General features: G+C 43.5%; 1 protein-coding gene and 1 long non-coding RNA gene across 3 annotated transcripts in view; one reads left to right on the plus strand and one right to left on the minus strand.

Moving 5' to 3' along the window:
- The window catches only part of LOC140909329 (uncharacterized), a 119,102-nt gene extending 114,961 nt beyond the window's left edge, over positions 1-4,141 (minus strand). For both annotated transcript variants that reach the window (XR_012158178.2, XR_012158180.2), the window contains exon 1: positions 3,297-4,141. This is a non-coding gene — a long non-coding RNA (uncharacterized LOC140909329). The remainder of the gene's footprint in view (positions 1-3,296) is intronic.
- Positions 1-15,052, plus strand: part of VIT (vitrin) — a 63,885-nt gene that overhangs the window by 22,225 nt on the left and 26,608 nt on the right. The window contains exons 7-11 of the mRNA XM_073338364.1: positions 2,027-2,230; positions 4,297-4,347; positions 9,947-9,985; positions 10,076-10,132; positions 10,779-10,841. Of these exons, the coding sequence (XP_073194465.1) occupies positions 2,027-2,230; positions 4,297-4,347; positions 9,947-9,985; positions 10,076-10,132; positions 10,779-10,841 (414 nt within the window). The remainder of the gene's footprint in view (positions 1-2,026; positions 2,231-4,296; positions 4,348-9,946; positions 9,986-10,075; positions 10,133-10,778; positions 10,842-15,052) is intronic.

The raw sequence follows: 15,052 nt of genomic DNA on the forward strand, positions 1-15,052 counted from the left end.
GACTCAGGGAGCTTGGCTTGTTTAGCCTAACTAAAAGAAGGTTGAGGGGAGATATGATTGCTCTCTATAAATATATCAGAGGGATAAATACCAGAGAGGGAGAGGAATTATTTAAACTCAGTACCAATGTGGACACAAGAACAAATGGATATAAACTGGCCACTAGGAAATTTAGATTAGAAATTAGACGAAGGTTTCTAACCATCAGAGGAGTGAAGTTTTGGAATAGCCTTCCGAGGGAAGTAGTGGGGGCAAAAGATCTATCTTGCTTTAAGATTAAACTCGATAAGTTTATGGAGGAGATGGTATGATGGGATAACATGGTTTTGGTAATTAAATATTCATGGTAAATAGGCCCAATGGCCTGTGATGGGTTTTTAGATGGGGTAAGATCCAAGTTACCGGGGAAAGAATTTTCTGTAGTATCTGGCTGATGAATCTTGCCCATATGCTCAGGGTTTAGCTGATCGCCATATTTGGGGTCGGGAAGGAATTTTCCTCCAGGGCAGATTGGAAGGCCCTGGAGGTTTTTCGCCTTCCTCTGTAGCATGGGGCACGGGTCACTTGCTGGAGGATTCTCTGCTCCTTGAGGTCTTCAAACTACAATTTGAGGACTTCAATAGCACAGATATAGGTGTGAGGTCTTTTTTAGGAGTGGTGGGTGAAATTCTGTGGCCTGCATTGTGCAGGAGGTCAGACTAGATGATCATAATGGTCCCTTCTGACCTAAATATCTATGAATCTATGAAAGTTAGATGGGAGGACTTGTTGTGCGTGCTACCTTTTTCCCTTTAGCACATCTGTGCATGACAAGGCACAATTCAGCTCTAAGGAAATTGTTTCTGTTAATTTTTCCAATTCATCTGTTTTGGGTTTTTTTAGCTCTCTTTGTTACCCCTTTAAAACTGTCTGAGGTTTGAATTTTTAACTGGCTAGCAGCAGGTAGTAATTAATCCAGCAGACAGTATAAGGGATGATGCTTTCCAACAGGAGAACACTAGGCTGTGCTGAGGTAGCCATGAACGGATTGAATAATGATACACAGCCCTGCTTTAATTCCCATAATTTCGTAGGCCTTCCTTGAGGCTGTGAGCTAAGTAGAGAGGAACTGGATTGAGGGCAGTGGTGTGAAATGTTTGTTTCTATGGCAGTTTTTGTAGATAGACTGAGAGGGCAGATTTAAGGGGGTTATTTTTAAAGCTGATAAATTATATATAAAAACACATAAAATCATTTCATATAGCGATATTTAGGAGGCACATCTGGCAGCTAGAAAATTTAGAAGCATCTCATTTTCCCCTCCATCATAATAGTGGGTATCCGCACTTTAAAATAACTGGTCTGAGATGAGTCAAATTTAGAAAAATATAGGCCCCCCCAAAATATTGTCCTATCCCCACCTCACCTCGGCAAAACAGGTGGAAGCTGTTCTTATCTTGACACAATTCCCTGAAACATTTTTCCCTAGAAGTTGTCCATACGTCAGCAAACTTGCACTACTGTGGTAGGTACCACATATTTCAGCTTCGCTCAGTGACACATTTGATGATTTTATAGTACATCAGGTAAAATGAGTTACATTTACTTGGAGTTTCTAGTTGCCTTATCATGTAGAGAGATATGCCAGTGCAATAGAAATTGACTGCAAAACAGCAGTATCAGGAACATTGTGTTTTTGATATACTTGTCAGATTCATAGATTCTCTTGTGAAAGTGGAGAGACTGTAGGGGAGAATCAAGGGCATGAATGCTCCAGATTAATTCCTTGTTTAGTAACTACTTTCCACAGAATGGTGCAATACTATGTCACATCAAGACATATGCTATATATCCACACAGCAGCGAAGGCATGAATTGGTTTGGTGCTCATAGACGTTTTCAGGGTTGTGGCCAGAATGAACTTGGGCTACTTTGTTGTTCATTTTAAACAAGTTGACACCATTTACAATGTTTCTACATATGTCATATCTAATTACATGTTTATATATATATATATATAAAATATAACTTTTAAACACACTTATAGCCGATGCACTCCGCAAAGAATATCAGACGTCTCCGGGACCGGTACCAACTACACAAGTTACCACCACAACTCTGAAGCCAACCACAACTCCAGAACCCATCAGCACAACACCAAAGCCAACTACAATCCCTGCAACAACCAGCACTCCAGCTACTGTTACCGCTGCCAAACCTCGACCTGCAGTGCATAGGGTCAGGGATATAGGTCAGTAGAATGAAGGCAGGGATTTGTACCGTCATGTTGACCTTCAATTTTCCTAATAAATAATAATAATAATATTTCAAGAATAGGTGGTCAAAGTCTAATTGGCCCTTGTTTAATAGACCATCAAAATTTATTAAATAATACAATGTAGGAATATTAACAATGTATAAAAGAATCAGCAGAAAGGAGGGGTGAAATTAGTGCGTTAAGAGTGCTGATATGAATTTCTGAGCGGTTACAAAGCCCATCTGGAAGAAAGTATGCTTCATAAACATAAACCCCCATATTATGTAAGTATAGACTGTTATAGGTAAAAGTGGCTACACTCATATTAGTTATCTACAATCTATATATATTCTCAGGAGTAAGACGTGCTACTTATGGATACTACTTCCATATAGATAAAATAGAGACTTACATCTGAATTGCATTGTTCCACCTGAGTTCAGACCCTCCCCTGCCCACAATAAAATCATGATAATTTCAAATATATTATTCAACAAATATTCCTTTGAATGATTTGGCCAGCTGTACAGGTGGGCTGATAATTTAACACAGAGATTTGAGAATTGTTTCATGATAACTTTCAAATGCATTACTCAAAATAGATTTTTTGCAATTACTTTCCTCCCAATCCTACTTTGACCCTAAAAAGGACCCTTAGTGTAAGCAGGGGAATAGTCCCGCTATTGTGGGGAACTTTCCTGGCTTCTACACTACCCCGGTGAAGTGGGCTAGCGAAAGGATCTGAGTCCTCGCTCCCACTTCCTTTACCTAGTGGCCTCCCTGCCCTTGAGGACTCCCCTTCCACTCTCCTGTCTGGCAGAATCCTCATAACCCCAACAAGGCTGGGCCCAGGATTCCTGGGGGGGCTCGATCCCCAACCCTGCTGTGGTCACCTAGGACAGGGGCTACGGTGTCCCCACTCCAGGATACTCTCTCTGCACTGGGCACTTCTCTGACCCACTGACCATTGCATACAAGTTAAAGCAAAGGCAAGTTATTTAATCAACAATCAATTTTAAAAAGAATAAGGAAAAATGGGAAAGGTTAAAGGAAACATCACCCCGCTCTGTGGCAGGGAACATCACAAACAGTGTCTCTGGAATGTCAGGGCAGTTCAGTCTGTTCCTTGTAGGTCCCAGGCCTTCTTCTCAGGCCTGGCTGTGCTGCAGGGATGCTGTGGGTTGGACACTTGCTCTGGTGGTGGCCTCACGCTCTCAGGCTCTAAGTGGTAGGACCCTTCTTCCCAGTGTCGCCCCCGCCCTGTCAGGGTTACGATCCAAGCCTGGCCTCCAAAGCCTCTTGGCTGAGGTGTCTCCTTGTGCTGGGCCTACTGCCCAGGATCCCCCTCGGTCTCCCCAGCTGCTCACCACACCCAGCTCCGGACTGCTCCAGCCCCAGCCCCACCACTCTGTCTCTGCACTGCTGCTGCTCTGCCTCCAGCTCCCTGGGCTGCTGCTTTGGCCCCTCTGCCTCTGGCTGCTACAGCTCTGCTCCCAGGACAGGTCTGCTCAGCAGGCTGCTTCTGTGACTCTGCTCCCAGCACTGACCTGCTTCCTGGGCTGCTTTTCTGGCCCCTCTGGCTCTTGTTGCTGCAGCTCTGCTCCCAGGACAGGTTCTGCTCTCTCTGGATCTGGTGCAGCTCTGCTCCCCAGCTCAGCTCGAGCCCCTGCTTTCTCCTTAGCTCGCCCCCACTCTGTCTGACCCAGGCAATTTCAGCTCACACGGAGGACAGGACCTCTCTGACTCCCTGATTAGCCTGCCCGCTGTCATTCAGGCTGACCTGGAGCACTGGCCTCTCCCCATTGTTCTTGGGGGCTGTCAGTCTCAGGGTCCTGATTCCCCATCGACCCTTCCCCCTCTTTAGTACTGGGAGCTAGCAACTAAAACACCCCCACTGAATGTTAGTCCCCTTACATTAGCAAGAGCTCTCTACTATGGACTTTGCTCACCTGATTTTCCCTGATCCTCCCCCACGCCCACTTTAATTCATTAACAAGCATGTACACTGTTCCTATTGTTTAACACCTTTTAAAGTTAGAAACTGTTTTGTTTCTGCCTAGGTCCTAGCAGCGTCCATCCAGTTTACTCAGCTGTGGCTGCTGCAGCATCAAGTAAGTACAGTGCTGCAGCTCATGGTTGTGAGGAGTGGATAAAGTGCATATTAAAGCAGCAGTGTTGCAGTGTCATTAAGGCTCAGATTTGCAAAACTGGAGTGAAATCCTGGCCCCAAGGAAGCCAATGGCAAAACTCGCATGGACTTCAGAACGACCAGGATTTCAGCCCAGTTTTTAAAGTGGAACTTGAGGAAATCCTACACAAACCTGGGTCAGCATTTACAAACATGGGGGCCTATAATGAATCTTCTAAATCTGTATGTAAACATGAAAATAAACATATAGCCTAATTTGCAGAGATGCTGAGCACCCACAACTCCAGTGGGAGATATTGGTGCTCAGCATCTCCAAAAATGAACCACTGTTACCTAGGTGTCTAACTTGAGACATTTGTTTGCAAGTTTCTGCCTTGGTAAACTATGGGTGCTCAGTCTTCTAACACTTGAATTTTTCCAAGCCCCCTGAGTTACTTGATGCATATTTTCACATTGGCCCCTCTGGTCTTACACTCTCCCCCCTCCCACTGCCAAAAAAAAAAATTTGAATATTGCTCTGACATATGTAATTCAGACTGTGGGATAATTATTTAAACTCGCTCAGTGAGAGCTGAAAGCTTTGAACACTGACCTAAGTTAGGCCAGTGCTGTTTAGAAAACCTCAGACCAAGACTCAGGGTCTGGCATAAATGTGATGTTTTTCCTGGCTTTGCATTAGTGTTATTGATAACAGCATCATGTTTGGTCAAAGTTCCTCCTTCATCTTGATCCAGAAACCTGCTTCCATTCTAGCCCGCAAGCTGTAATACAAATATTTGAAGCAACTTGCAGTATTTAATTACTTAGCTGAGAAGAAAAAGAAACACATTTTCAAATGCTAGCAAGTTTCTCTAGACTGAGGACTGAAATCTGGCTTCTACTCAGTGAAAAGGAACATGCACTCTGCTCAGCGGAAAGAGTGGCAGACATAACAGAACACCTTGGGCTCGGTTCTGCTCAGATACGCAGGTACAACTGTCCCTGAAGCCAATGGAAGTGGTGTCCCTGTATCTGAAACCAAAATTGGGATGTTTTGTCTTGTTAAATAAGCTCCATAGAAATTAAGAGTAGCCATTCAGTATCCTACCACATGGGGGATGCAATGGTTATCTGCTAAGCTAATTCAAGTACTGAGAGCAAAATTCATTAAATTAAGTTGTGAATCCCACTGTATTACCTCATCACTGAGGTTCACCTTGAAAGCATGGAGAAGAAAAAAAATAGCAAGGAGATGAAAGATGTTGATTCCTGGAGGTATTTATTCTAATGTGCAAATGTTCATCTCTAGGGCAGATTGTCATGTGAGGAGTTGTGTTGCAGTGAAAGACTTTTATGGAATTCTGGCTCAGTCTGGCTCTCCATTCTCTTCTACACCAGGGCATCTCTTTTGGGCCATTATAGTTCCACCTTCACTTCACACCTTCATTCCCCCTTTGGGGACCCACAAAATTTGGTGGCCTTGTGCAGTGCCTGTGTGCTCTCTCCAACTGGATTATGCTCCTGCTCTGCATGAAGATGGAAAGAGGGCCATAAATCCAGATACTCAAAAGGTATTTTGGTGTCTAATTCTCATTGATTTCCCCTAAATACCTTTGAGAATCTGGGCTGTAGACTCTTAGGGACAGATTTACAAATGTATTTAATTGTGCTAAAATGCAGATAGGTGCCTAGTGGGATTTTCAAAAGCACCAAACCAAATGTCAGTGGGATTAGGTGTCTAACTCCTTTTAGGAACCTTTATAAATTGCTCTAGGTGCCTGAATTCATCTTTAGATTCCTAAATACCTTTGTAAATCTGTTCCTTTGTGTGCTACTCCCTTTTCTGTTTCATGTTCATGCGGGGCAGGACACAATTTAGGCCACATTTTCTTTAAAAAGGAAGTTAAAAGGCTTTTTGAGATCCCAAATCAGTAAGAGAATGTAGATTAAGGGTGAAATCCTAGCTTCATTGAAAGCAATGGTAGTTTTGTCATGTACTTCAGTGGGGCTGGGATTTAATCCTGAGACTTTAAAATGTAATGTATTCGTGATTTTTATTTGTCTTTGATTAGTCTCCTGATCGCATTTTAGATCCAGGTTTCTTCTTAAATTTCTTGAAGGTTCCTAATGTGAATCTCTTCCCAAAAGAGAAAAAGAGCTATACATGCAGAAAGATTATAAGGGCCCAGGGTGTGGGGCAATACCTCATCATGTGTCAGTGCTGAAGACCATGGAAGATATCCTCCTGACAGGAACACAATTGGGACCAAACACATTAATATGATTTTTAGGACATTGCTAAGCATAGTATTTATACCCCAAATCTGACCTACTGCATCATTGTTATCATCTGGTGAGGATGTCTTCTGGATTCTAAATACTTCATTTTTCTAAAAATCAAACAATTGCCACAAAAAAAATGTTAAAAGCCCCCATTTTTGTTTGATTATCACAGCTTCCCTCTCAGAAGCCTCAGCCTTACATGCATTCAGGGCCCACTGTTAGGATGCAGACTGGAGCTTTTGCGGATGCCCAGCTTCACACCACAATCTGTCTGGTCCAAAATTTAAAAACAGTGGGATCCTGAAGAAACTGAAGAAGGAATCAAACACTCTCTTGTTTGTCCTGGCTAATGGGGACTCGCATCTGACCATCATGGTACGTTGGTAACTTGCTTTCAAAAGGAACCTCTAGAGTAAACTAGCTTGGAACACAGTGTAGTTCAAACGATTACTACAACGGTTGTATCTATAAGAAAAAATGCTTTGCCACTACCAACCACTGGTATTGGGAAAAGTTTACATGATTAAACCAAAGGTGATTTGTGGCTGAGAGTCTCTCAGAAGAAAATACTCCTTGCTGCCCCTAACAGTCCTTGTATTTGTGCTTCCTTCCTTATATTCTTCCTTTTTTGTTTTACCTTGCTTTCCTTGTCAGAAAAATATGAATTAACAAATAAACCTCAATATAAAAGTCCCAAATTTTAAATCTAAACATTGATTGTCTCAGTAGATTACATGGAAACAGGCAAAAAACAGCAGGGATGGGCCTGCTCCACTGCAGGCCCAATCTTTCATATGATTTAAGCACGATAAGTAGGGTTGCCAGGTGTCCGGTTTTCGACCAGAAAGTCCGGTTGAAAAGGGGACCTGGCAGTGTCCGGTCAGATCTACTGACTGGACATCAAAAGCCTGGTTACTGCGGGTGGGTGATGGGGAGAAGGCACTGGGTCATCAACACACGCAAGTCCCTACTCAGCCGGGGCTGCTTCCTGCCTGCATCTCGTGGGCAGGGAGGCTCTGCGACAGGGTCTGCAGCTCAGGAGCAGAGGGAGCCCAGCAGGGGGAGGAGGAAGGGAGGTAGAGAGGCTCCAGCTATGAGGAAGGGGGAGAGCAGTGAATGATGCAGGAGAGAGACATGAGTGGAGGGTGGGGCCTGGAGGAGAAGGTGGAGCTGGGGGCGAAGTTTGGGGGGAAGAGGTGGAGCAGGGAGCGGGGCCTCTGAGGAAGGGGTGTGGTGGAGGGGAGTCTGGTTGTCAGCAATTAGAAAGTTGTCAACCCTAATGAAAGGGCTGCCTAATGTATGAATGTCAGTGCAAGATGCATAATACTTGGTAGGCCTGAAGTAGGCACTATTGGAATGCACCTAATAAATAAATAAATAAGCATACAAATTTAGGTGCTGTAGTAGGTCTTCTTACTCTGTAGATATTTCAGTACATAGGCACAGGGCTGGCTCCAGCGTTTTTGCCCCCCCCCTCCCCCCAGCGGCAAAAAAAAAAACCACACTTGCCGCCGAACAGGGAGGCCGAATTGCTGCCGAGCACAAAACACACGCTGACGGAGTGGCCGTCGAATTCCCACCCCCACTGAGGGCGGATTGCCAACCCAGAGCCCGACGTCCTGCCGCCCCTTTACATTTGCTGCCCCAGGCTCCTGCTTGGTTCGCTGGTGCCTGGAGCCGGCCCGGCATAGGCCACTAGGTTAGATGAGAATTTTCCAGTAAGGCTACTTTTTACTGATTCACATATTCCGGACAGGCCTTGCATTTGAGTAGGTGTAAGCCTTCATAGAAGCAGTGGAGCAAGATGAGAGCCCACTTGTGTAACAGTACCTACCTACACATTTGTGCTATTGATTAAGAACTCTCACCTGGCACTGGGGGAAAAACCTGGAGTTTATTTTTGGACCTTGGCTCTTTCCCAAGATAATCCTAACCACTTACTCCTCCAGGGCCTGCCTGCTGGCCCAACTGCTGCCGTTCCTGCAGCCACTCCTCTGCTCCTTCTGTACACTGCTCTCAGGTGGCAGTCTCTCTCTCACTCCAGCTCCCGTTGCTGTGTATGGTCTTGCCGTTTTTCCCATTCCGGGTCACAACTTTCCCTGCTGCTCAGCTGTGCTGGCTGGGTTGGCCCATCCATCTCCACCTCTGTGCCCATGGCATATCTATCTTCCTCAGCAGCCACCATGACCGCTGGTTCATGCTCACCATAAGACTTGTCCCGACCACAGACTGGGATCAGTTTCCAGCCATGGGCTCTGACTAGCTCCCTGCACAGAATGCATTTTCCTGATTCTAGGCCTAGATTACAGTGTATTAGCTGTGTTCTGCCCGGTCATATTTAATCAAAGCATCCCAGAGCTGGTCTGCAGTTACACATTTAACATTAATTCCTGACTTTTCCCAAAGCTCCAGTAACTGGGCTTTACTGCCCTCTCTGCAGTTTGCAGTCATAGCACTCAGCTGAACAGGTTCTGCACCTGGTTAACTTTTGATCAGTTTCTTCTGGGGATTCACTTGTCTGACCGGCTGGCATCTGTTTAACACAGACCTCTCCTTCTCATGCCACAGCCTCCTGCTTGTTCAGTGCTCCTTTTCAATAAACACTCACCTTGTAACACACTGCAGTGGTGCAGACTCCCTGGCTTGTCTTATATTTAAAAGAACAACCACCCTTGTAGGCACTGGAGCTGTGATTTCAGATATAAATAGTTTCTGCCCCATTAGTTATTTATTGTCTGGTTATTTCTTTGGGCTTCCCCATCCGCCTATATCCATCTGTTGTCTCTTGTCTCGTATTCAGACTGTAAACTCTTTGGGGCAGGGACCATCTCCATTCTATGTTTCTACAGCACCGAGCATGATGAAGTCCTGGTCTTTGGCTGGGGCTGCTAGGTGATGCTGCAATACAAATACTTAATAAGAACAATAAAGATGGGGAAAGAGTTTAAATAAGGGTTATAATGGAAACCAAGTCACAACCATAACTATGAAGTTGTTCCTGCAGCCCTACTGTCCTATACAAGTAACATTTCTAAATGTAAAGTGGCAAATGTTAATTAACCTTCTCAGTAAAAAACAAAACAAAAACCAAGAACTATATATTTTTACTTTGCCCCCACATGAAACAACTTAAATATATGAACAATAAGCACAAGCACATTGTTGCAGTATAAAGAAACTCCATATACACGTCATTAACTCTGACAAGTGCAAAATGAAACTCACTGAAAATCCCAGATAATGACCGTCTTGAACTAACCATAGTCTAAATGACATTTTCCATTTTAATGTCTACTTAGGGCAGATTCAGGCTGCACAAGGAAGAGGCCAGAATCAAGGTATGTCCTTAAACTAATACGGACTTAGTAGATTTTATAATTAAAATTCTATTTAAGTTCTGTGCACTGACCAATAAAATGTTTTCAAAGCATTCAGGGGCACTTCACCCTATGCAAGTAACAGAAATATTCCTCGGGCTAATACAGGTAAAGGCTTTAAGTAACTTTTCAAATTTCTCTTTGTAGCAAATTATACCATTGGCATCTACTGAGAGTTAAATAATACAATATTGTTTCATCTTCTAAGCTTTTTTCCAGCAGTCTGCAATGCTAACAAACATCGCACTGATTATTGCATGGGAATATACTTAATTAACGAGGGCAACTTGTTTGGATAAAGAACAAAGAAATGAAAATAATCTCATAATTGTTCTCTAAATATAATCTCTAACCATTCAAGAAGGGCACATGTGCTATTGCTAAGCAGTCAGGGTTCACGGTCTGTAACCATGTCTCAGATGCCTTTCAATCAGGGGTTCCAGGGCCTAATCCTGAGAGTCACTGAGTGCCCTCAATGTCTAGCAGTCAAGTGAGCTTAGCACTTTTCAGAAGTCATTCTGCACCCTAGATTCAGGGATACAACTTCACTGAGAAGCATCCACCCTCACTAGATCTTAATTTGACCCTTTGTCTCAGTCTTTAAAGGTACTTCTTTGTTCACAGTTACTGTCTTCCTTTTCCATTTGTCTTTAAAAGAAATCAATGAGTATTATTTTCAGTTCCATTGTACACCCTGTAATCACATTCCTCTGTACTAACCAGTTGAAATTGAACCTTGTGTCAAATCACACAGGTATTCAACGCCAAGAGCCTGTCGCAGCCTTCCAGAAACCTGCCGGGTCTCCAGTCCATCTCGGTAAGATCTACTGTTAGAAATTGGCTAAAGTCCCCTCATTTCCTTTCATTTCAAATGTTTGCCCTTCAAGGTAGGTTCATAAGTAACATTTCATGAGATTTTCAGGGTGATCCCATGAGACGTGTAGCAATTTGTCTACTGAACAGCTGTTCCATCATGCCACCATATTTGTGAATGTGAAACAAAGTTAACTAGCTCAGTAACTGATGTGTTCTAGTGTAAAGTTGTGTGAATTAATGTCTCCCATGATGTTGGCAATTTCCTTTGTGAGTGTTCAAACTGTACATCAAAAAGAGCAAGTGTCTGATACTCCTTCCCTTTGCTTCAATCTTCCTCCCCTCCTTTTCCTCTTCCCTAGCTTTTGCCCTGATATGTCCCCCCTCTGTCATACTTATTTGTTCTCTCCATCACATATATTCTCTGCCTTTTGTTTATCCCTTCTCTCCTTTTTGTTCTCCCCAATCCTCTCTCACGCCTGCCAAAATTGGTGTAGGGGAGGTGTGGAGAAAGCCTGGGACCCAGCCCGCACTACCTGCCCCCATGTGCTGCTGGTACAGATGAGCTATTAGGGAGATGTCACTCCCAGCTGGGCCCAGATTCTCGGATTCCATATGGATGTGACACCATGTGTGGGGGAAGGTTGGCTCAAAGGGGCAGAACTAAAATCGGCAGGAGTCATGTCATGGGGACTGAAGGAGCTGCAGGTGTTCCAGTCTGGGAGAACCTGCCCCTAAGGAGGAGGGGGCATGATGCTGAGAATTGTTTGTTGTGAAGAAGGTATTTTATTTCTGCTAATACTTTTGTTCAAACATCCTAATGTTTCTCCAAGGCAGTTACAAAACAGGAGTTCCATATCATGAATGATGATGTTGTTTTAATCACAAGGAAAACAACCAACCCCCCACCCCAAATCAGCCTTTGATTCTTGTTGTATTCCCAAAAAGTCCCCATCTTCATCTTTTTCAACACCAGTTTTGGCATCTCAAAATTGTTGCTTCCAGCCAACTTCAGCACATGATTGAAGGGAAGCTACTGGCCCACTCCATGCTGTCTTGGAATGAAGTTTTGTTTTTTCTTAATCACACAAGGTGAGCACACAGTTCTTGTGGATCAGGATCAGTTCTGCAGTCTTGGCCTGATGCTTGAGGAGTTTTTTGTCATTAGCCCACTCACACTTGTTTAAGCTGACATCCATCCAGATAAATCCATTTTCCTGCCAAGCTTCTTCCTACACTTCTTCCTACACTTCTTCAGGAATTTCATCTCCGCCAAGCAACTGATAATGACCAAACTCTTCTTGTAGTTCTTTACACTCTCAAGAATTTAAACTTGGATTAAAAAAAAAAGCCATAACCCACCATCACCACAAAATTGTTTCTATAGTATTCAAAAACTCAAAAACCCTAATCTTGCTGCAGTCCAAACGTCAACAATCTGAGACTTCACACCCACTTGATCTTTTATGGGTAGGCTGTGTTATATTCACGGAATACACACAGACAATTCAGATGAAAACATCAAGTACTCTTCCTGGAAGGTTGCAATGTAACACTACTTTTATGCTTAGACTCCTGGACAACACACAGTAATTAAACACAGAAAGGGACAAAGCAGGCTGCTCCCTAACTCAAAGAGGCACTACTCACCCCACCTTGTTCTGGGCTAGTTCTTTCCAGACTGATTATCATCATACACTTTCCTACAGAACAACCCGAGCCTGCAGTCAGGACAAGGAAACCCCCATTACCACTCTTAAAGTAACAGCTTGCAATTTCAACAAAGTCCTCAATATACCACAGATTGTTCAGAGCATACTGGACAGTTGTCATGTAATAAATCCTGGCAACTTTCAAGAATTTTAATTTCTGTTTCTCAGGGATGTGAATTTCATCTAGAAATTTCCTTATCGTCCATCTTCTAATAAGCCCAAGGAATAAGACATTATTGTCAACCTGCTCCTCTCTCTGAGATTTAAGGATTGTCCCATTTGCAATCAGCCCACTCAATTTTTGTCATTTATCACTTGTATATATATAAAAAAGAGTGTTTGTAAAGGAAAAGGGAGGGACCACTCCTCGGTAGAAACTTGTTAAAGAATATGAGCACTGAAACACTGCCTGAAGGAGCAGTAGACAGAGCTCAATCATAAGGGTTTGGAATGATCTGTGAGGGTCTTGAAACAAACAATCTGTTTTGTCATCATCTGAGTGGAAGTAGCTCTTAAGTAGGGTATATCCAGAGAAACTCCAGCCGTAGTCCCTTTTTTTCCTTCTTGCATTTCTGCCACATCTCAAGTGCAGGGACAAAAATTTCTTGTGATTCACAACAAAAATACAGACAGTCAGTGGGATGATCTTTACCATGTCAGAATCATTTGAAGCATCTGTGCTACTGAGAAGAACCCATCAGTGGTGAGATTGAACATGCAGAAGAATCAAGGAGCCAGTGCTCCATTCAAAAATACATGAAGGCTGGGTGTGGGCTTGAGCACAAGCATAGCCCTTAACAATGAGATGGTTGTGGAAACAAATATTTTGTTTGTGAGGCTGGTACATTCCCTTGTACCAACCAACTGTCCACTTTTACTTCAGCTCATTTTGTCTGGTCATAGTGAGTGTGGAAGGGCAGGTTAGTTCCATGTGGGATGCAGCTCCAATAAGTTTTAAATTTTAAAACATCTTTTTTTCCTCTGGACATGCACAGCTGATGTGTTTGTAGAACAGATTACATGTGAAGAATGCACTCTTTCCCCTGATGGATGAAAGAGTGGCCTTTCAAAGACTCAGCTGTGCTCGAGTTTTGTTTTGTGTGAACCTTTCCCTTTGGAGCCCTATGAAGATTCCATAAGACAAAGTAAGACAAAGTACACAGCTTGCTAAGCTTTGCTAAGACAAAGCTTTGCTAAGACAAAGTACAAAGCTTGTTTCACTGGAAGTCATTGCTCACCTCCACAACAAAAATTGACGCACAAGTTTGGCAGTCTATTAACAAATGATCAATACATGACATGACTGCAGCCAGGTTCACCACCCACTGCCTAAGCAGTCTTTGCAGTCCCCCCTGCAGTCTAACTCACCCATTTCCCATGCTCACTAAGACTCACCTCTGCAGCCATGCCTACAGAACTGCAAATTGATTATGCCTAGGCTGATGATGAGCAGTGACTGTTCCTCTTCCCCTTCCTTTCATCTCCTGCTCCCCGACTCAGTCCCCCATTTCCTTCTTGCCCTCCTTCTCCCCACCCCAAATAAAAACACAACATCGAAACAAAACGCATTGTTTGCGTGGTATATCCCTGTCCTAACCCTTCATTGGTTCTTGAGTCTTTTAGGTTATAAACTCTGCAGAGCCAGGACTGTGTCTCTGTGTTTGAACAATGCTCAGTACAATGAGGTCATGGGGGCTTGAAGACTTTTATTGGGGGTGAAAGACTACCAAGATTCCCTTCCCAGCAGCCCACTGCCCCATATCTTCCCTTACCTGCAGCCCATTCCCCACTTCACAAGGACAAACAAGTGCCCTTCTCAAAGATGGTTGACTTAAGGACCTAGGAGTGACAGTGCTCAAATGCTTAAGATTCACAGGTTTATGCCAGAGACAAAACCACAAAGCATGAGTGTCCATCAAATAATGGTGAGAAATTTGGTAGTTCAGGGGAAATGGTGGAGAGGAAGGATGCTTTCAGGGATTCTTCATGGAGGGCTAGGTAGCAGCATTTTATGATGGACATAGGGATGGTGTCTAATGTGCTCACCTAGCCTGAGCCACTTGCACCATCTCACGCGACTGTTAGCTCATCCAAGTGGCCAAAAACCAGGACAAAACATTATTTTCTATTAAAGTTATACAGTGCCCTGAGAACAGAGGCAGTCTTGTATTTATTTATACAAACAGAGGTGGTGGTGTTCATCACATTCCTGCCTGTTGGGGTCTGAGCAGGAATCTGCTCATCTCTTTGGTTTTGGAAGGTTTGAGGTAGAACAGGAGTCGATATTATTATGGGAGTCAGCAGGGCAGGGGCTTGTTTGGTGGAACATTTTTTGCTGACCTGGCCAAAAGAAAAATTGGTAAGGCCAACCTTGTCCCAATGTTAATGTAAGTGAATATGAAAAGAACAAAACTGATCTAAAGAGATGTGCTTTAATACAGAGGGAGAAGATAAGAAACTACTAAATAAGGCTTGAAATGTGTTCATAAAGATTTCCAGGTTT

The sequence above is a fragment of the Lepidochelys kempii genome, chromosome 3 (genome assembly GCF_965140285.1).
Source record: "Lepidochelys kempii isolate rLepKem1 chromosome 3, rLepKem1.hap1, whole genome shotgun sequence".
Classification (NCBI taxonomy): Eukaryota; Metazoa; Chordata; order Testudines; family Cheloniidae; genus Lepidochelys; species Lepidochelys kempii.